Below are 23,270 nucleotides of genomic sequence, written 5' to 3'. Positions count from 1 at the left end.
GAGCCCAAAATTCCCATTGCTAAGCGAGACAGTTAAGTGAGCTTTGCCCCATTTTATGACCTTTCTTGCCACAATTAAGTGAATCATTGCAGTTGTTAACTTAGTAACATGGTTGTAAAGTGAACCATTGACTTTGCTTGTCAAACAGCTGCACAAGGTTATATGATCCTGGGACACTGCAACTATCACAAATATGAGCCAGTTGCCAAGCATCCAAAATTTGATCACATGACCAAAGGATGTAGCAATGGTTGTAAAAAATGGCCATAAGTCACTTTTTTCAGGGCTGTTGAAACTTTGAATGGTTGCTAAATGAATGGTTGTAAGTTGAGGACTATGCCTTTTCAGAAGGACATGCTCCATGACCAATTCCAATATTTTTTCTCAAATATTATTACAAAACCAGGTTTCTTCCATCATATACCACTGCATTCCATTTATTTTTCTACGTATTACTTAGCTTCTTAGAGTTAAAGCCTTCCTATTCATGGTCTATCTTAAGTCTACCTAATGGTTGATGAACCAGATATATCTTAAATTTGGGGGGGGGGGTATGGGAATTGTGACATTTTCTTCTGTTTTCCAATGTATCCTTTTAGGGTGGGATAGAACATTTTTACCAAGTGTGCCTTTAAGTCAATTTTTTTAATGGCAATAATCATCTTGTCCCAATTGTGCTTTTTCAAGAGCCAACTGCACTTTTCAAGTTGCCTCTTGAAAAAGCACCTTTGGGACAACCATGACCTGATGGCTGAGAATCTCCATAGACATTCAGTAATCTTCTTGATTCCAGAGAGGCCATTTCTTTTTAGTACTCTCATTTTATCGGCATGCGTTCTCAAAACCCTATCGATTTCCGAAGGATTTAGGATTCAGCGGGCTCCAGCTTACCCGCTACCGTAGTTTGGATAGGCAAGGAATGAACATCCGAAGAAAGATTCCCGCAAAGGGAGACCGCCACCCCCCCCCCGCCCCGCATGCCCGCCAGCCCGCAACTCCCGCTCCTCGCCCACCTCAGCAGCAGGATGCAACGCAAACGCCGACCGAGATCGCGCGGGAAGGCCGGCAGCGGGAGCTTCCACGCATGCGCCTGGTTGCCAAGTGGGTGGGCGCGGGAGTCCTTCAGCAGGAGCGAGCGGGGGAGACAACAACAGTCGTTGTCGCGCCGCCGCCGCCGCCGAGGAAGCGTTTGAGGGCTGCCGTCCGTTCTTTTATCTCCCGTCACCACCGGGGAAGGAAGAAAGTCAGGCTGAGGAGCGGGGCCGTCGTGGCTAGTGGATTAAAGGCGAGGAGCTGTCCTTTCCTCGGAGCCGTCCTGCCTCAGAGCCGTCCTGGGGGAGCGAGCGCTAGGCTCTCCCTTCACCAGCGCAACGGAATCTGCCGAGTCTCTCCGGGGACAAGGCTTGCCCGCTTCTGCGCCCGCCGTCGCCCTCTCTCACCCGCGCACTTGCTGGCCCGCGGAGACGGAGAAGACGTCGCCGCCGCCGCCACAGCCGCGCTGCCCTGGGGGCTGTACGGAGCAGCGGCCCCGGGCTCGTCAGGAAAAGCCGCCTCCTCTGCTCGTCAATGAACATCGCGGCTCAGGAGCTCCACTCCGGCAGGGGGGAGCCGGCTTCAGGAGCAGCCCCGGCGGCGCGGGGAGCAGCATGTGGATCCCAACGGAGGAGGAAAAATACGGCGTGGGTAGGTCCAGAGCCGCCTCCTGTCCTGAGGGGGGGGGGGAGAGGCTGCTTCGCCGCCGCCTCTTCCCCCCTGTCCCCCCCCCCCCAGCAAAACGGCTGGCTCGCGGGCGGAGCGGCGGTTGCGATCCCTGTTGCGCGCGCGCCCTCGAGCGCGCTCTGCCTCTGTCTTGCACGTCCGTGTCTCTCCCAGGGAGCCCAACTTGGTTCTTTGTCAGAAAATGGCGTTTGGGGGTAGTGGGGGGGTGGTGGTGGTGCCGTTTTTGGAAGGGTTGGTGGTGGAGGAGATCTGAGGGATGCGGGGCCGCTGCTCTTTTGGTGGCGGCAGTGAGCGACCTCGCTTCGTTTTTCGGAAAGGGTGGCAGGTGCAACGTTATGCCTCATCCCGCTGCAGCTCAAGAGCTTTCTCTGTCTCCACCCGATTTGGCTCCCTTGCTTTCTCACTGCAAGATGGCATGCGAGAGAAAATTCTCTTCAAAATTCTGCACCGATCGTGTAGGCAGTGCCCTCGAAGTGAAAGATGGACGGTGTTCGCTCGTGCAGAAATCCAGTTAGCCTCTCTCATCCAGGGCTAGGGAGTTATAAAGGATTCGTGTTTCGTTTAAACAAGTGACCTTGTTGAGGTGATCAAAAATGGCTTTCCGAAGTCCGCGTGTAAAACTAACCCGATGAGATCAATAAAAACCCGGTCTCATCTTTCCACCTACTTATTTATGGTGTGTCTTTGATCGTCCACGACGATCTTGTTGTGATTAAAAATAAAGAATTGTGGTTGAAGCATCGTTAGGGGGCGCCAATTATGTACCTGCTCAGTAAATTATTCCAAGAATAGTAACCAAAGCCAACTTCATTAACTGGCAGTTTTTGTACTCTGAGCAAGGATGCTAATGATTTTCCCCCTCCATATGAACATACCTATATGACATAGAAAATATAATGAATATTGTGGGCATGTCTTCTACATATTTTGACCCGTTTAAAATCTTTTAAAATGTATTGCTATTTTTGTTTATAAATTAAAATAATGTCGGTATATGTTAGGCTTGCATGCTTTTTCGAAAGTAAAATTTTGAAGGGAGATAATGTTACTATCATAAAAGTAATTTTACAAAGATGAGATTGCATCACAGCTTTGCTATGATGAAGCTGATGATTTCATAAATAAGAAACTAAAACGAAATAGTGTATGTAATCTTAGAATTGCCAGTATTGGAATGTTGAACTTTTCTCTATTTTTCATTTGTTTCTTAATATTTAAGTCTGCCTGTGATAAAAAATTTATATAGATATTTTCCTACTGATCAGTCACTCTGTTTTAACCAATAAATGTTTGTTCATGTGCAATACAGTTTTTATATTTAACCTTTACTTAAAATAAGAATTTTTAGAAGGAAATAACATGAAGGAGAAAACAGTGTTTTTAATTCAACAGTTCAACTTTAAAATGAGGCATCCAAATATTTCTGGAAAACATAACCATAGCACAAATATGTAATATGACAGTATAAAATAAATTATGTAATAACCTGTTTGTAAAAATAGTTATTGGCAGGGTTAACACTAAACCCACCCCACAGCAAAACTAATAGTCAGAGAGCTTTAAATGTCCATTGTAGCATAAAGTATTTAAAAAGTATTTTAAGAGTTCATTTCCAATGCTACAAGCAATCCAAAACAATAAATCAGACTAATCATGTTATTGTTTGTTTGGATATACAAGCCTTTTTAAATAGTTGAACATTGATAATCCCAAAGGTGCTTTTTCAAGAGAGCGGAAGAAGCTTCTTGGATGAAAAGTTAAACGTCTTCAAAGAAAAACCAGAAAGTCCAGTTGCCTCAGATTCTTCTAACCAATAGGTTCAGATTGAAGAAGCTGCTTGGATGGGCAGCTAAATGTCTCAAACCAACAATAAACTAAGTTCAGTTGCCATGACTCAAACTTCCAGACTACTAGAAACTTTCTCAGATATTGGCCACTATTGCAAAACTAACAAAATGTTCAGGCTGAACAGAATCGTAACAAAGTACACTAATGTTTATTTAAAATCTCCTATCACTGTCAAATAATCAGTAGAAATTATTGGTTTGAAAATGTAGCACTTTGTTTTTTAAAAAAATAAAATATAGTCTGTATATTTATGTTTTGTTCATGCCTGATAGGCAGTTCCACCTTCCTTTAGCTCCATTTGCAAACCTGTACTATATTAATTAAGATTTGTAATACTACCTCAACTCTTGGTTTCAGAGAAAAGAGGGAATACAATAGTTTAAGAAAAAGAAATATTAGGAATTCCAAATTAATGTACTTTTAGCAAAAAAATAATCTGACTTCTAAAATCTAAAAGGTAATAAATAGAACCTCCAAATAAAATTTCAGCTACAAAATATTCAGTATTTTCTGAAATTCTTATGTGAGTGGCCAATTTAGAATTTTCAGAATGGATACTGTAGCAGGAAGAAATTAGATGCCAGGAGGGAAACAAGTAGTGTCATGTTTATTTAAATTGTCCCCTTTAATTGCGTCCAGCTTCCAGGGTGAGCCGAAGTGTTCTGGGCAGTCTCCAGAATTCTAATCACAAAAGAATTGCTTTTGCTGACAAATTTTATACCTTGTAAGCAATTCCCTCCCTCCCAACAGATGCTTGGTTTAGGTACGATGCGGAAGATTCCTATTAATGAGGATTAAGTGTCTAGCAGGTATTGAGTGCCTAACTAAGACAAAAAAGCTGAAACATTTAATTAAAGTTAGAACAGAAAGTTTGTTATCTTATCACTTGCAAAAGTGAATAGGAAGTGCTAGCTTCTCTAAGCAGCCTGTCTTTCAGGTGTTAATTAAAAAATAGGGGTCAATAACAGAACACTCAGTTACACAGGTCAAGTCACATGACACTTTTGCAAGTCTGTTGTTGCTTAAGAATTAAAGTGTAGAAACTGCATATGTTTAATCTTTTTAAATATTGTCCACAGAATTAAAATATTATCCATAGCTAATATTTTAATAATATTTTAAATATTATGTTAAATTAACTTAGTAAGTATATTAATTATTTAACAGCTTTCTCCTAAAATTGTTAAAGGATTGTGTACAGTTTATAAACAACAAAACAACAAAAATATAACAATAATCCTATTCTAAAAATTCTATTAGCATTTTTAGTAGAAAACCTATTTCTATTAAAATAATCACAATAATTAAAATAAATATAATTTAAATATATTAAATAAAATGTGCCTTTAACACATAGCTAAACACTAAAAAAATGGGAACCCTTTCTGAAGAGAGTGCATTTCAGAATTTGGGCTTGATGAAAGTCATTTCTGGTATGCTAATTAATTGGCCATTGGCAATGGAAATATCTTTAAGAATGTCTTTCTTGCAAATCCTAATAGCCTGATAAGTTTAGAATGAAAGAGATAGATTTTTAGATTCTAGTGCACTTAGAGCTTTCAAGATTAACACATTTCTCCAGGCTTGTCACTTTACTGTGAAATAATTCAGAATTTACACTTGATCTGAGAGCCAAGTTATGTTCACGCAAAGTTTAGCCCAGAAATGTTTACTATTTTTGCAGTCAACCTCTATTTCACATATATTTGCCACTTGCCTAAATTGAATTCTTTGTTGTATATAATAGATGCCTTAGGTACATCTTTCCTGATCTTTAGATTGATGTAAGATACATTAAAAAATGAAAAACAAAAATAATATATCCTTTTCAATTCAAGTGGAACTTACTTGTCCAGAATTGCCAAAATACATTTAAGCCTAAGAGATACTTGAAAGATTACTTGTTCAGTATTATATATTTAATATACTTATACCCTGCCAAATTATCTCAAATCCATTTATAATAAAAGAGCAATGCAATATATTAAAATGAAATTAATAATACAGGTATTCTTAATAACCTTGTTCAGCAACATTCAAAGTTATGACAGCACTTTATGAATGGTACTTACAATGAGTCCTCAAATTTCTGGTCATTGCTGTGTCCCACAGTCATTTGATCACAATCTGGGAACTTGGCAACCAGCTTGCAATTACAATGTCATAACATCCCCATGGTCATGTGATCACTACTTGTAACATTCCCTTCCAGCTTCTGACAAGCAAAGTCAATGGGGATCTGGCAGGAGGTTGCAAATGATGACCATGTGAAATTGTTGATCTGACATTATTCCATAATGTCATAGGATTTGCTTCATGATGGCAACCAGAAGTGCTGTTGCTAAGTGGCATAGTCATATGAAGTCTGCATGACTTTATGACTACATACTTAGCAACGGAAATTCTAGACCCAATTACTGTTATTAACTGAGGACTATTTATACTAAATGCAGTTAGTTTTTGGTTAGATTAATTATTTTTATTTATTTAATAAAATAAATATATATTAATTAAAATGGTGAAGGACTGTCTTCTAATATTCATATTGGAATGGTTTATGTGAGTGGTAAGCTTTCAAAAGAAGCTGAGATGAGGTTAAAGCAAATGTTCCCAAATTTAATGGGGAGAGAATGCCAGAACATTTGAAATAATCATGGGGGAAGCCCATTTTCAAGCAGCTGCAAGATGATACTTGCTATTCCCAGCACACATAGCAGGACCTCTCCTAATAAACACTGTGATTAGATCTATAGTGGGGAAGACATTCTGACAGGTATTGTCCCAAATTATTTGAGGCTCTTCTAATTATTTGTAAAATATGTTTTAACAAAGAACGAGGGGAAACCCATATATGAATGCAAACTTAAATAGCAAAGACAAAAGGCTCTTTCCCTACGAAAGAATAGACCATAGAAATGTTACAACTAAGTGAAAATTACTACAAGGTAAACTTCAATTATATGACATGTTCTTTAGTCTTTATACCAATAAAAAAACCAATCAAAGACTGCAAGTTGACACACCTTATGAAGCCAGCTTTTGATACTTGATACATGAATATATATCTTTCTACAAATGCATGATAGTCTTTTTAGAAACAATTGAGGCATGGTAGATGAAAAAAAATAGATAGATACATTTTAAATATTTAGAATATAGTCGCCCAACACATTAACATATTTAAATCTTAACTTCATTCGAAGAACCTCATTTGCTATAACTAGAATATTTATCCAATAGACATCAAAAGGCATGATCAAACATGTTGACCAGCACTCCAAATTTATTTTATATGCAAAAGAAAATTCTTTTTAACAGTGCTGATATGTTTATTAAACCTATTTTAAAAACAAATTCTGTCTCATTATACGATCACAATAAATATATTTATCATTTGTTAAAAACACAGGAACTTTGATCTGGCAAAGTAGGCAAACCCAATTACTTGTTCTGATTAGTTGAAAATGAGTTGAGTTTATTAAAATTCTTTCATTGTTGATGAAACTGAAGAGTTGCATTAATCTTTTAAAAAAGTGAAAAAGTGACATTGTAAAACTAGGATTTTCAATGCAAGTGGTTCAAATCCAAGATATCAAAAATGTAAATAGTAAGTCACACAAATTAATGCTTTATTAAAGTTTACTATCTAATTTTCAGGCCAAGCTTGGGGAAGGGAGGGGTGGGGGAAGATTGCCATTTAAAATACAGATTCCAAAGGAACAGTTTTTCTGAGAACAGGGATCAAATTTTAATTTCTTCAATATTGTCTAAACATATCTGACTGCTTTCAGGGCTGGAAATACAACAGTGTTTTGACTATACTCAAAGTAAGAACTGGCCAAGATTTTAAGATGCCAAATTACAGCTCTCCAGATGGGCTTGTAGTGGTACATGCTCAACATAATTTACATTTGAAAAAAACCAAGAGGGTCATAAATGTGCCTGAAAATCAGCAAAAGTAAACGCCCACATTCTGAAAGAGAGAACCTTGGAGTTTGACCATTCAATTAAAACTTAATATTTTACTGATCAATTTGATTAAAATATTTTTTATTCATTTGTTTTACATCAATGGCTTTTTGTTTAATCAAGTGTAAATTAAATCTGCGATAAGCATGGATGATTTTTCCATCTCTGTAAACAATTTTCCTTTGAAACTTAATTTCAGTTGGTTGGCAAATTTATTTTTTAACTAAAATCTCTAAACTGTAAGGTCTGTCTAAAAAAATTAGCAATAAACAAACAAACAAAATGTATAGTATATCTTTGGTTCAGTTATCCAAATATTACCATTTATAATATCCAATGTTTTATTTATTTATTTATTTTTATTTATTAATTTCTATGCTGCACATACCAATGATACAGTGGCTCATGTGGCTTACAATATAATAAAAAGTTAAAAAAGGACCAAAAAACAATAACAATTATAAAAATCGACTAGAAAAGCTGACAACAAGCTGGGGGTGGGAATCTTTATCTTCCTGGTCATCCACCCCCAATGTAGCAGACCTCTGTTGAGAACAGAGCCAAGTGGGGTCGGGCCTCACATCTGAATATTCCAGAGGGCGGGGACCAGAGCAGAAAGGGCTCTTCTGCTGAAATTGTTTGGCCAACAGGATCTGCAGTAGGCCCTTTCCAGGGGAATGAATGAGATGGGCTAGTCCCCATTGAGAAGAGATGGTTCCTCAGATACCCCAAATGATACGGTAACTATCAATATTTTTTTTTAAATTGCTCAAATATAAAGTATGAAATTCCTAAATGTACCCAATCCTTTGGCTATTTTCAAATTTTGATAAATATGAATATGATCAATCCAATCCAAGAAATATTTTCTTCAGGATTTTTGCAGAAAATCTATTTCAAGCTTCAGCATCTTCAATTTATAAAAAAATGTCCCTTATGCAAAGTTGTGTCTTTGTGTAAACCTGCTCAGTCCTATGACATTCTATGATACAAATAATGATTGAACAAAAACATTAAATAATATAGTTTGATATCAGAAGAACCTAACATAATCTAGAAAAAGGTTCCAACAAAATGATATTCAAATATACTTATTCTTTTTATATATAATAATTTTATTAAAGATTATAATTTTAACAGTCAAATCTAATACAAAGTAAAAAAAAGAAAAAAAAGAAGATGCAACAAGGAAAGAAAAAAAGGAAAAAAAATAGAGAAATACAAAATAAGGAAAATAATATAATAAAGAAAAAAATAAATGATCTCCCAATTTAATCACAAGTATAAACAATTTTAGTAAATTATCACTTCCTCTTAAAATACAACAATTTTTCCACATAGGCCATTTCTTATCTATAGACAAAAACATGTGAAATTTCCACTTCAATCCTGATGTCAAGAAAAGTCCATTCGAGTTATCAGAAATAACAACTTAACTATTTCAATATTGATCAAATAACCAACTTTATATTCTTTCATTTTATATATAATTTTAATCTTTAGTCCATTCAAATAATTTAATAAGACTTAGTTTTTCCATTTATTTTTCTTTGCCTCTTCTCACAAGATTTTTCAAAATTTTAATATGTCTCTTTTGTAATTCTAATATAAGAAAAAACTACCCAGGATACTCTTCTGGTTTTTTATTTGTATACCCTTTAATTATTAAAACACTACCTGGTTTCTTTTTATGTCTAGTGTAAGATGTTTTTCTATGTCATTCTGGTAGCCAGTCATTTGTAAATACACTTCAACTCAGATTTGATCTTGTCAGGTAAAACCTGTTCCTCTTTTATAACTTCTTTTTGGTACAGTTTCACAGATATCTCTGTTGATACTATTAATTTCTAAGCTCATTTAAAAAATATTCTTCAATATGTCCAATATTAGAATTGTTTGCTTCATTATATAACTGTAATTTGAATTTATGAGTTCTTCCTTTATAATTAATTCCAAAATCTCATTTCAAATTTATCTGGGCCCTTAATCAAATTGTAACTTTACACAGTCGAAAGTTTTAATCATCTTTTTGCTACTTTTGTGTGTGTGTGTGTGTGTGTGTATTTATGTTCTTACAACTATTAGTTTAAACTTTCTTTTGCTAAGGATTGAGGGAAATGCACTCAATGCTGTCAAATATATTGATCCAAGGGATCTAACAACTGAAAAGCAATTAACAAGCAACTTCTGAAAGTGATTAGAAAGGGAAGTATGCAGTGGTGGGATTCAAATAATTTAACAGTTCTCTACCCTAATGATTTCTTTCAATAACCAGGTCATCAAACTGCTCAGAAACGTAACAACTAGTTCTCCCGTAGTGGTGCGAACTGGCTGAATCTCACCACTGGAAGTATGCAAACTGAATGTCCTTTTAAAATGCTGACCGCGATTTGAGCAAGATAGATACTCTCTTGTCTCCCAGAGTTCTAAACCAGAAGCTGGTCTTTTTGTTAGGAGCAACTGTCTGGAGCACTTGTGGGCAATCTCAAGTTCTCTCTTTTCCCATAGAAGTTTCAAAGAGCTCATCCACTTTCTGCCTTTTCATTATTTTGTAGTTGTTGTAGTTTCTGCTATTGCGACTTGCTTCAAAAGTCAAAAATAATAGAAATTTATCCTCATATAGTATATCAAAATTAGATAAAACACCCCAATTGGCATAAAGAAGGGGGTCTGCAACCGTAAAAACTTAGAGCCATTTGGACCCATTCCCACAGAAAAGAAAACACTGGGAGCCACAAAACCTATGTGGGTATGGCCAACTCAACATCACTCACTCCCACTCAGTCACATGATCCTTTAGCCACACCTACCCAGCCAGTCATTAGGCCAGAGAACCAGTTATTAAAAAACACCGGGAACCACAAAACCCTTTTGACATCTCTCTGTATTTCTCTATGTCTCTTTCCCCGCTCTCCCCTCTCTTTGTATCTCTCTCCCCTTCCCTCTCTATCTTCCCCTCCCTCCGCTCTCTGTATCTATGTTTCTCTCCCCTCTCCCCCTCTCTGAATCTCTCCCTCTATCTTCCCCTTTCTCTCCCACTCTCTCTGTATGTCTCTTTGTCTCTTGCTCGGTCTTGCTCTCCCCCCTCTGTCTTTCTCTCCCTCTCTTTCCCTCAATGTCTCCTCCTCTCTCTGTCTCTCTAGGTCTCTATCTCCCACCTTCTTTCTGTATCTCTCTATGTGTGTGTGTCTCTCCCCATCTGCTTCTGCCTCCCAGCAATTTGTTTCCTTACAGCAAACAGCCGGTTTCACTTTCAATTTCAGTTTCAGCACAGGCTCCTGATGATCAGCTGTTTCAGGCTGCAGGGATTGCCATAGCCTATTGTCACCTCTGCAAGCCCCATTTTCCTTTTAGCTGCAAGGAGATAAATTGCTGGGAGGAGGCCAAAGGGTGGGTGACTGTGGGAGGGCTGGGCTATATTCGGTGTATAAGACGCACCCAAATTTTCACCCTCTTTTAGGGGGGGAAAAGGTGCATCTTATTTTCTGAAAAATATGGTAGTTCTCCAAAGAAAATGACAGAAATTCCATTTCTTTATTCAGTAATTCTATATTAGCATCAGAAAATCTTCTAATTGGGCTAACTCTTGGAAATATGTCTCCACAGCAGCCACAAAAGATCACCATTAATTAATTTCATTAATTTTTCTTTAAAGCAACTCAACTTTTAAAACCTATTTTGTAAGAATTATTAATTACATCGTGATTATGTGTTCAAAATCAGTACAGTACATTAATTGCTCCTATACAGAGTAGATATATTAAGCATATCTTTGTGGAAGCATAGTTCTTCCTGCCTCTCATTGCAGACAATATATTGCTTATTCCTGTGATGGTGAAACTATGGCACGCGTTTCAAGGGTGGCATGCAGCACCCTCTCTGTGGGCATACGAGCCTTCACCTCAGCTCAGCTCCGCCGCACATGTGCATGCATCTCCTGCCAGACAGCTGGTCTTTGGGTCTCTGCCGTGCATGCGAAGGGGCGGGGATACATGTGGTGGGGGGCTGTGCATACATACCTGAGGGGAGGGGTGCATGCAGGGGGCCTCATGCATGCAGGGGTGTATCCACGCAGGGAGGGGCGCATGGGGTTCGGGTGCCTTTGGGCACTCAGTCTGGATAAGGTTAGCTGTCACTGGCCTATTCTCCAATGTTGGTGGAGATAGCTTCCATGCATGGGTTATCCTCGTCTGTCATCCAATAGAACTGAATCTGCAATCTTAAAGTCCTGCCTCCTCCTGCTGCTCCACCCAGGCTTTGTGACTCAGTTTGTCTAAGGGACTGGACATGTGGAACAGCCTCTCCCAGCCAAACTATTGTTTTCTTATCTAAAACTCATTTTTTTTCCTTCCTAAAACTCCTTTCTCCTCTAAACCTCAAATCCTTACAGTCTTTTTCTTCCTTTTAGTTTAGGTTTAGTTGTTAGTTCCTTCGACTAGTTGAAGGCTCCACGTGGGGGAGTGCCATGTTGCACTGCCGCCGGGATGTGGCTGTAGAGTTGGGGTTTCAGCGGGGCGTCTGCTGGGTGCAGATAGCCCCTTTGTGAGTTTTTTTAGCGTTCCGGGGGCCTGCAAGTTTCTGCAATTTGGCTGCTGGTTTTGGCTTTTTGCCTTCGTGCTGGGCACCATTTTGGCTGGTGCAAAAATTGCAGCTGCCATTTTGAAGGAGACATGAGGGTGGCCACCATTTTCAGGAGACATGTGGGCGGCCGCCATTTTGATTCACTCTACAGAGGCCTTTAAAAGGCCAAACAGGCCGATGCATGCTCGTTCTGGCATTGGATACACTGCTGTGGGAGCAAATTGCAGAGGGGTCCAGGCATGCTTCCCCGAGCTTATTATGGGACTGGCCCAGGCATGCCTTGTCCGTTTCAGCGACCATTGAAGCCTCTGCCCATACTCCAGGCCCAGGCATGCCTTATTGATTGGGCCATCCAGCAACCCCCCCCATCCCCCTCACTTTAGGGGGCCTTAAGGAAGGGATGAGATCAGCAGCTCCAATGGAAAGGTGTGATATGAAGCCTTCTTCCCCCTTATCCGATGATCCCCTTTAGGGGCCCTCTGGCCTTCAACCTGCCAGGAAGAGGCAAGAAAGGAGGGAAAGGTAAGGGGAAATAATCCAAGGCTTCACAAAAGGCAGAGAGTAGACGGCAAAAAGCCTTGGACAGACAATTCACCAAGGGCCAAAAGGAAGCAGAAAAAAGGGCTGCGGCTCCAGTTCAAGAACTCACAAGTTCTCAACCATCTGTGGACCTTGATCAGGACAGGTTGCCTCTTCTGGAGGAGGGATTGTCCCCTGACAGCAAGGGGTCAGAGATAGGAGAACAGGGTCTCGATAGGACCCAGCTACTGTCTCCTCATAGGAGGTCCAGCAGCCCTAGGCCTGCAACCTCGTTAATGCCTTCAACTGCTAACATTGGTATTGTGCAATCACAGACCACTCCATCACCATTTATGGCGGCCTTCATTACTGAGGCTATTTGGCAGGGCATTGCAGCCGGCCCTCAGTATAGCCCCTCTCCAGCTCCCTTGGTGCCAAGCAGACGTCCTAGCCGTTCAGGCAATAGACAAACCTTGTGGGCTTTGACAGGCTGTGATAGACGCCCCTCATGGCCGCCCAGCCACTCCTCCTTATCAGGGGAGGACAACATTCATAGAGATCCAAAGTATTGGAGGTACCTTCGGTTGATGTCCCAGTTGCTGCACTGTCCTCCCTTACTGTGGTCCCGAGCAATCCTGAGGAGGCTCTTAAACCGGAGGACAAGAAGTCACAGCATGTTTTAGTAAAGGGCCATCAGGTGGCTGCCTGGGTGGTCTGGGCTTCAACTGTGTTTTTCTTCTTGAACAGGGCTGCGCTCCTGTGGTTGAAACAGCTGCAGGATAGGCTCCCGGCCAGTGATTCCAGATCCCACCAGGATCTGAACAAATTGAAGGCGGCTCTGCAGTTTTCAGTGGATACCTCCTTAAATGCGGCCAGGTTTGCCTCAAAATCCATGGGTTCTTACATAGCAGACACATGCTTTGGCTCAGGCAGTGGCAGGCGGATGCTAAAAATAAGTGGTAGTTGGCTTTGGCCCCGTTTGCAGGGGAGAAGCTGCTCGGGCCTCCTTTGGAACCTATACTCATCGAGTCTAAGGACAAGAGGAAGATATTCCCATCACTTTTTTGCAGATCCGACAGCAGGACTCTTACCCTTATCAGCATAGGTCACCCTTTTAAGGCTCGCACGGGGGATACCGATTCCCTGATCCAACCAGACACTTTTCAGACAAGGGCAGCAACAACATAATAGAACAGGCAAGGGTAACCAACGATTCCCCCCTAGAAGATCCTTCAGGGATTTGGGTACCGGTTTCCCTTCCACCATCAAAAATGACTGCCAGAACAATCTTCCCATCAGCGGTCGATTGGCCTTCTTTGCCGACCATTGGGAGGAAGTAATGACGGATGCCTAGATCAGGGAGATGGTAAAATTTGGCCTCTCCCTAGAGTTTCTCTCTTGACCCTCGAGGTGTTTCTTCCTCTGTGCCTTCTCTTGGAATCAGGAAAAGACACCTTGTGAATCAGGACATCCAGCACCTCCTGGAGATCCAGGCAATTCAGCTGGTCCCAGAGGGGCACGGGGGACAAAGATTTTACTCCTTCCTGTCCATTGTCCCAAAGGCCTCTGGGGGTTGGAGGGCAATTCTCGATCTCAAGTCTTTGAACCTCCACATTGTCTACCGGAGGTTCAAGATGCACTCCCTTCTGACCATCCTAGAAGGCGTCTGAAGGGACAATTACCTCACCTCAGTGGATCTTACGAAGGCATATTTCCATGTGCCTATTCGCCAGGCCCACAGGCAGAATCTCCGATTCTGTTATCGGGGGAACCATTTTCAATATTGGGTCCTTCCCTTTGGTCTGTCCTCAGTGACCAGGGTATTTACCAAGCTGTTGGCTGTAGTGGCGGCCCACCTTCGGGCCTACCTGATCAGAATAATGTGCTACATGGATGACATTCTTCTGTTTTCCAGATCCCCCAATCAAGCGCAATGGGACTTAGAGGTTACACTCCAAACCCTGAGGGATCATGGGTTTTCTGTAAATCTGTCCAAAAGCCATCTGGTTCCGGCCACTCACATTCTCCACTTAGGGGCACTGATAGATACCAAAGAAGGCAAGGGTCTACCTGTCTAAGGAGCGTCAGGACAGTCTCAGGGCCCTGGTTCAGCGAGTAAAGGGGTGTTGTCAAGTTCAGCTGTTAGTTCTCTCTCAACTCCTGGGCAAGATGATCTTCTGTTTTGCCATAGTGCCCTGTTCCAGACTGCACAGCAGACCACTTCAGTGGCTTCTTCTTCCGTATCAGAAGGAGGGAAGCAGCTGTTCGTCTGTGGCTGTCAGAGTTCCTCTGGAAGTGACCAGTTCCCTAATCTGGTGGGCATCCCTGGCCATCTCAAGGGGGTCGCTGTTTTGGGATCCTCCCGTGTGACAATCACCATGGACGCCAGCCTATTCAGGTGGGGTGCATACATGACAGCAGATGTGGCTCGAGGTCAGTGGTCCCCTACCGAACTTCAACACATCATCAATTGACTGGAACTCTGGGCAATTCATCTTGGCCTGTGTCACCTTCAGGTGGCAGTGGAAGGCACGCATGGGTTGATCCTCATGGACAACATGACAGCAAAGGCCCATGTCAACCGGCAGGGCAGGACCAACTCCAGGGTTCTCATGAAGGTGGCCAAGCATCTAGGGCACTGGGCAGAATTACATCTGTCGCTGCGAGCTGAGCACATATCTGGGACAGACAACATCGAGGCCAATTGGTTGAGTCACACTAGGATGGATCAGGTGGAGTGAACTCTTCATCCATCGCAGTTATAAGACCTGACCAGATGATTCGGGGTTCCAGAGGTTGACCTCTTTGCCACCAGAGACAACAGGCAAGTCCCTCGGTTCTTCTCAAGGTACGCAACCCCAGAGGTGGAAGAAGTGGATGCCCTTCGCTGCCCATGGCTCCCGGGCTTCCTCTACATCTTCCTGCTGTTTCCTCTGATCCAGTGGGTCATTCGGAAACTGATGGAGAAACAGGCGGAGCTGTTGCTCCTGGCGCCCCATTGGCCATGCCGTCCATACTTTGCAGACCTCATGGTTCTATCAGTGGCTCCTCTGTGGAGTATCCTCCCTACCAGAACAACTCTAACCCAGGGATCTATAGTGTACAGATCCTCAGTGGATCAAGTTAACTGCCTGGAGGTTGAGTGGCGCTCAATGACCTCGGAGGGCCTTTCACCATCAGTCATTGGGACAGTGCAGGCATCAAGGCAGCCCTCAACTAATCATCTCAGCGAGGAGGATATTGGAACTAGTGGCCTTATCTGTCAGACAAGATCTGTGCGTGTTTACAGAGTTGTCTTGAGGCTTGATCCTTCATTCATCCTGAAGGTGAATTCTACATTTCACCGTTCTCAAGATCTGGTTTTACCGAATTTCTGTCCGGATCCTGTCCATCGGCTTGAATGGTGGTGGCACATGCTGGATGTACGACGGGCGCTCCACGTCTATCTACACAGGACACCATCCTTTCGGTGCATAGAAGCACTTTTCCTTTCATTTCAGCCGGACACCATGGGACATAAGGCATCATCTTCATTGCTCAGTTGGTGGATCCGGGCCTGCATTGCAAAGGTCTATTCCTTGCAGTCACAGTTGCCTCTGGGTCTCATCACGTCCCACTCCATTCGGAGTACAGTCACATAAGTGGCATGGGGGACACAGGCCCCGCTTGAGGAGGTGTGCAGAGCTGCCATGTGGTCATCGCCATCACCCTTATTCGTCATTATAAGATTGATCGCAACGGCATTTGGTAGCTGAGTTTTACAGCAAGTTAGTGTGAGTCAGCAGTCTCTGGCCCGGACAGCATCCCACTTATGAAGAATGGACAAGCTTTGGTATGTCCCATGCATATATGCTATCGCCATCAACATTAGAGAATGGTCGTTGGTCTTACTTGAGTGCCCGTTCTCTGGGAAGGTGAAGATAGCATCCAGCCCCACCAACAGATGGTCCGGTCCAGTAACAGTGAGGAGAGGTTGTTCCATGGTTCACACGTCAGTCTGCATCAACACCTTCATCAAAAAGCTGGGTGTAGCAGCAGGAGGAGGCAGGACTTTTAAGATTGCAGGCTGTTCTGTTGAATGGCAGATGAGGATAACTCATACATGGATGCTATCTCCACCTTCCCAGAGAACGGGTGTCTCAGGTAAGACCAACGCCCATTCTGACTTTAGTGGGCGTGAGCTGATTATAGTGTAGTATCAGGCAAAAATATTTATGGTGGGTGGGGAGGAATGCCAGGTTGTATTCTTTATCTCCAATGTTTGAGTCTAAAGAGGAAACTGGCAAAAACTACTTATTCTGGAAGCACTTATCCTGTTGCAAACTTTATGTGAATTGCTATCCTTCTGCCTTTAATTTGTTTTCAGTATAAATCCTGCACAATGTGTTGAATGTATTTTTTTCTTCTGGAAAGAGAAATAACAGATTATTTCTGATTAAATGAATCAGTACAACTAGGAATTATGTTGCATTATTGCATTATTGCAACATTATTGCAAGTAAATGAAAAGCACATTTAAAATGATTCTAATTCATCTACATAGAAAGTTGCCAAATTTATCTATATATAGTATACCCACACATTTTCATTCAGCTCTTCTGAAGGGAAGCCATTGGGGACATGCAACATTTCATAGTATTGTATGCTATGAAACGGGATTGTGAGGATGTAATTAATTATTTAGTTTGTTTAGCAATTTTATAAATGCTTGTAATTATATCTGGGGATAGAAATAATAATTATGGCGTCCTGTGAGGTCATTGAGAGAATATTTGTTTAAGATTGAATCACCATATGAGGTGATGGGGCAATAATTCAGAAGATTTTTGAAAACCATGCACCAATTCCTGATTTATTTACAGGTAAACTTTTCTTACCAATTGCCTTATAGTTGAGAGTTCCAATGGTGTTGAAAAATAACATTGTAATCAATGCCTTTACATATTTACGATCTTTACAGTGTCCCTCTGTCATGTGATCGCTATTATAGTTATGACACAATATACTTTATTGATTAGGCAATTGTCCATATTAATCATAAGCATCAATAATAGTAAAATACAGTAATATAAGATAAGATACAGTAGATAATTAGCTATTGTGAGATAAAATAAAATAAAATACAGTAGATAAAGTAAGATAAAACAACATAAGGCAAAATAGAAAAAAACTTTATTAATTTAACCAATTAACTATCATATATATATATATAATTGATGCAAACATGCAAATAGATCAGAACAAAACTTCATAATAGATTGTCATCCCTACATTTATCTCCAATCTGATCAAGATTGTCCTCTTTTTTGTCCTCTTTGAGATGGCTTTTGAAATCACGAGTATAGTCTTATTCATGATTTACCATAATTTTTGGAGTATAAGATGCATCTTTTTCCCTCAAAAAAGAGGCTGAAAATCTGGGTGTGTCTTATACACTGAATACATCATTTTTTGCCTCCCGAAACCCCACTCCTTCACCAAAATGACCGTGCATAGCTTGTAGGAAGCTTTTAAAGAGCTCCTGGGGGCTGGAAAGGGCAGAAATGAGCAAAAAATGACCCATTTTCTACTCAATTTTATCCCCCTGCCCCCAGGAGCACTCCATAAGCTTCCTAGAGGCTATCCATGCCCTTTTTTTAATGAACAACGGACCCGTTTTTATGAACAATGGGCCATTTTTTGCTTGCTTCCCCCCCCCCAGGAGTACTCTGCACTATTGTTCACGTATAATGCAAGCATATTTGTTTACTTTTTCAGACTAATTCTAATTTGAATCCAAGTGCAAAAATTGCTTCCTACTAGTTTAATTATTCTTACATTTTTATTTGCTTTGTTTGAATTAGTTTATAATGTTAAATTAGGCTACTATTATACTATTGTATATGTGTGTGTGTGTGTGTGTGTGTGTGTGTGTGCATATGTGTGTAATGATTTATTAAAAAGCATTTTAATTTCTGTAAACTATTTTGTTATTGATATAAAATTATTTTGATTATTTTAATCTCCATATCAATCAGCATTGAATGAGGGAGGATGATATGTCTATATGTATTAATCTTTTTTAAGATTCTTTTTTAATATGTTTCTTTTTTCTCTTTAATATTTTGGCATTTTATATTAACTTTTTTGAATAAACTAACTATAAAAATATTTTAATATGAATGTTGTTTCTGTTTTATGAAATCAAATATTAATGTACTGTTCAACATCTAATCTTTTAACATATTGTGTGTCCCTAGTTATATGCAGTTTCCAAGGACATGTGCAGCAAGGCTTAGTTCTAGAACTAGGAGAAACTGTTCAGATCTTGGAAAAATGTGAAGGTATGATATATTTAAAATATTTTTTCCCGAGGTTTATTAACTGCCCCATCTTCTTACTTTGCCTTTTCTATTTATTTAGATAGTAATAATAATCTGTGATCATAATGGTATCTTGTGGGTGTACTTCTTTAGCCAATGCTACACTAAATACACTGGAATATAAATTTTATATCCACTTCCCTTGTTTCCATTCACTTGCCACTTTTTGTCTTGTAAAGAGGAGATGAATAAGGAGAAATGAATTTCTGAAATCATTGAGGTTCATTATTTTTTATTAGGCATTGGAAAGTCAACCATGTTGAAAATTGTCTATGTATTCCCCAAAAGAAATGCATTTTTTATTTTGCAAACCTATGCTTCAATAAATCATTTGAGAACCATGTTTATTCAAATGCTTTGTAAATCTAATCTGACCCACTTTCTATAAGAAAGATTGAAGCATTATTAGTAATCCTATCAGAAAAGGGTCAGCATATTTATTAACCATCTGTCTAGAAATATTGGAACTTCATTTTTGGGAGGATAAGGGTGGCTTGTGATGATTTTATAACCAGTTATATATATTCCTGGTTTTTTATATATATATATATATATGTGTGTGTGTGTGTGTGTGTGTGTGTATGTGTGTATGTGTATGTATGTATGTATATATGTATATGTATATGTATGTATGTATGTTCATATATATATATATATATATATATATATATATATATATATATATATATATATATATATATATATATACACACATACATACATACATATACACATACACATACACACACACACACACACACACACACACACACACACACACACACACACACACACACACACACACACACATATATATATATATATATATATATATATATATATATATATATATATATTAATAGGTTGCATTCATATTATTTAATACCAGTGGCTAATTTCAAAACTTTCTTGAAAATATTGTAACCACAGTAAAATTTATAATAAATGAAATTGTCAACATAGAACAATACAAGTAGTCCTCAAGATATGACTATTATTGAGCCTGCCAATTATGGTCACATGACTCAGCAGTCATTAGATGAAACATGTCACCTAAGGAACCCTCCATCACTGCTCTTCCTAAATATAAAACAAACAAGCGGGTTGTTAAATGGAAGGTGTGGTACTTCCTGGGTGGAAGAGGCCATTGGAAGCCTAGTACAGGCACAGATACATCTGCCCTGGCCCTCCCAAGGAGTCTCTGAGATGTCCCATGCTCCACTTCCCACACCCTAGGTCCCAAACAAGCCTTTTCCCACTCTCACCAGCTCCTCCCAGGTCTTAGGCTTAATTCCCACCCACCAAGCCAAACAACCTCATTTACCTTTTAAAGGTCTTCCAAAGAACTGGAATGACTTTCATTTTTGTGTGGCCACCATTTTATCCTGTCACAAAATGATGATTGCATTTGGGTCACTGCCATGGCCCAAGGATAAACTGCTTCATTTTTCTACCTTAACAAAGCCTGCAGCATCTTCTATAGTGCTGTGCAGACCTCTGTAAGGCAGCAAAGGAAAGCAGTTTGTCTAATGGCTACCATTTTGTTGCCATCAACAAATGGTTGGGACAAAATGGTGGCCACATTTAGGTTGCTGCTGCACAGCCCTGAAACAAACTGCTTCATTTTGCTGTCTTTCAGAGGTCTGCATAGTGCTGCAGAAGCTTTCTGCAGCAGTCAGAAGCTTCTGCATCACCATGTAGACTTTCAATTGTAAGGAAGCAAAATGAAGTGATTTTTCTGGCAGCTGTCAAATGGGTGGACAAAATGGAGGTTGCATTGCTGGAAACATACGGCCTGCTCTTCTTCCACATGAGATCTGGAGAGTTTCAGAAGGTACGTGGGATGTGATGAGTATGTGAGGAGGAGACCCAAGTACAGCAGAGTTCTGGCAGAATGGGATGGGGTGAGAGGCAGGAGGATGCTGCAGCGACCGTGTAGTGGGTCGTAACAGCGAACAATCACAGGCCTTTTGCAGCTGTTGTAACTTTGAAATGAGGTTATATGTGGCTTTTGGAAGGCTTGTCATACTTTGAGGATTACCTGTATAACGAAAGGGTTATAACTGTATGTTAGATTATAAATAAAGGGTTAAATGTGTATAATGTATTTCAAAGTATTTCAAAGTCTACAATTTTCTTTGCAGGTAGGTAAGTAGCTTTAATATTCCACATAGTAACTGAGCACTTGTGCTTTTATCCTACGAAGTGATTATATGCCATCAGATTGGTGTTGACTACATAGATCAGTTTGAAATGTACTTGAGAGAAAATTGTAGCTGTGAATTCAGAGTATGAATTTCAAACTAGGTTAGGATTTGGTATTAATGGTGTTTATGCTGTAGTTAGATCAAAATCTTTGGGATGACTAGTTTCTGATATTGCCATATAGGAAAAGAAAACCACAGCTGAAAAGAAAATTACAGGAACATGGAATGTAAGAAGTATGACATTCTAAAACAGTGAAAGATGAAATGAAATGGCATTAACATCTTAGGCATCAGTGAATTGAGATGGATTGGGATTGAACATATTCATTCAGAAGATTATATTGTTTATTACTCAGGACAAAAAAGGGATGGAATGATGTTGCGTTTACAGTTACAAATGTTATAGCAAGAATAATGCTTGGCTATAGTTCAATCAATGAATGAGTAATACTGATTAGACTTCATGGACCATTATTTAATATGACAGTCATTTAAGTTTGTGCTCCAATTACTGATGCAAAAGAAGCAGTTGATGATTTTATCATCATTTATAATCAGGTTTAATTAGAAATTGACAGAAAGTTCAAGTTTATAATGCTTGTGATTGGAGACTGAAATGCAAAATTAAAAGAAGAAAACAGTTGGATTGTATGGCTTAAGAAACCAAAATGAAGCAGGAAACTGATTTAATTTTTGCCACTCCAATTATTTCTTGATAGCTATATTCAAACAAAATATTTTTTTTATCAGTGACTTGGAGTTAGTGAATATTTACCAAGTTTGCAAATGATACAGAGCTCAGAAGAATAATAAATGATTTAAAATGGAAATTGAAGATTAAAAATATGTAGGCAAACTTGAGCCGTGGCCCAAAATGAATAGGATGAATTTAATAGGGAAAATTAAGAGCCAAGGTGGCGCAGTGGTTAAATGCAGCACTGCAGGCTACTGCTAGATCAGCAGGTCAGCGGTTCAAATCTCACCGGCTCAGGGTTGACTCAGCCTTCCATCCTTCCGAGGTGGGTAAAATGAGGACCCAGATTGTTGGGGGCAATATGCTGACTCTCTGTAAACCGCTTAGAGAGGCCTGAAAGGCCTATGAAGCGGTATATAAGTCTACTGCTATTGCTATTGCTATTTATTATCTGAATTTGGATAAGAAAAACAAAAGAGAAAATGACCTTTTAGTATAATAACAATAGTATAGATCATGCTAAGAAATGGTTTTAATCTACTCTCTCCTGATCAAAGTCCAGTTTGAATGCTGTGTTCACTTCTGAGCCTAAGGAAAGTGACAAATTGGAGCAATTCAAGGCAGGACTATCAAAAAGTTGAGGTTCTGGAAACTAAATCCTCTCAGAAAAACAAAGAAAATGTGTTAAAGATATGTGCAAATGAGATAGCTATGTGGAATAAAATAGCAGTCTTCAAATTGCCATACAGTATTGTCATACAGGAAAGAGAATGTAGAGGGTAGAACCAAAAACGATTCCACCACAAAACCGCGGAGGACAAAATCGCGCTCGACGAAAGCGCGCATTTGACGTCATCACAGCACGACGAAAACATCGCGCTGTGATTGAAAAATGTAAAAATAAAGCGAAAACCTTACCCTAATCCCCCAAACCTAAACCTAAACCTAAACCTAAACCTAACCCTTAACCTAACCTTAAATCTAACCCTAAACCTAACCGTTAACGTAACGCTAAACCTAACGTTATCCCTTAACCTAACGCTAAACGTAACCCTAATGCTCTAAACCTAACCCTTAACCTAACCCTAAACCTAAACCTAACCCTTACCTTTATGTGAATCGCTTGCTTTAATTTTAATTTTATTTCAATTTTTAATTTTTTTCATCGCTCTGTGATGATGTCACATGCGCGCTTTCGTCGAGCGCGATTTTGTCCTCCGCGGTTTTGATGGGTCAGGACCAAAAACACTGAGCTAAAACTATAAGGAAGTATGTTTGGGCTAAATGTCAGAACAAACTTCCTGAGAGTACAAATTGTCAGCCAGTGGATCTGGCTGTCATATATTTTCAAATTGAGGTTGGATATCATTA

General features: G+C 39.9%; 1 protein-coding gene across 8 annotated transcripts in view; it reads left to right on the top strand.

Moving 5' to 3' along the window:
- The first annotated feature begins 1,027 nt into the window (after window positions 1–1,027).
- Window positions 1,028–23,270, top strand: part of DOCK3 (dedicator of cytokinesis 3) — a 201,292-nt gene continuing 179,049 nt past the window's right edge. For 5 of the 8 annotated variants that reach the window (XM_087709232.1, XM_087709235.1, XM_087709231.1 and 2 more), the window contains exons 1-2: window positions 1,028–1,683; window positions 18,876–18,959. In XM_087709232.1, the coding sequence (XP_087565358.1) occupies window positions 1,647–1,683; window positions 18,876–18,959 (121 nt within the window). In that variant the 5' untranslated portion in view covers window positions 1,028–1,646. The remainder of the gene's footprint in view (window positions 1,684–18,875; window positions 18,960–23,270) is intronic. The other 3 variants (XM_087709234.1, XM_087709233.1, XM_087709236.1) reach the window with 2 other exon arrangements.

The sequence above is a fragment of the Thamnophis sirtalis genome, unplaced genomic scaffold (genome assembly GCF_051295495.1).
Source record: "Thamnophis sirtalis isolate CommonGarterSnake01/CBP01778 unplaced genomic scaffold, rThaSir2_p1.2 scaffold_3, whole genome shotgun sequence".
Taxonomy (NCBI): Eukaryota; Metazoa; Chordata; class Lepidosauria; order Squamata; family Natricidae; genus Thamnophis; species Thamnophis sirtalis.
This window is presented reverse-complemented; position numbering and strand designations above follow the sequence as displayed.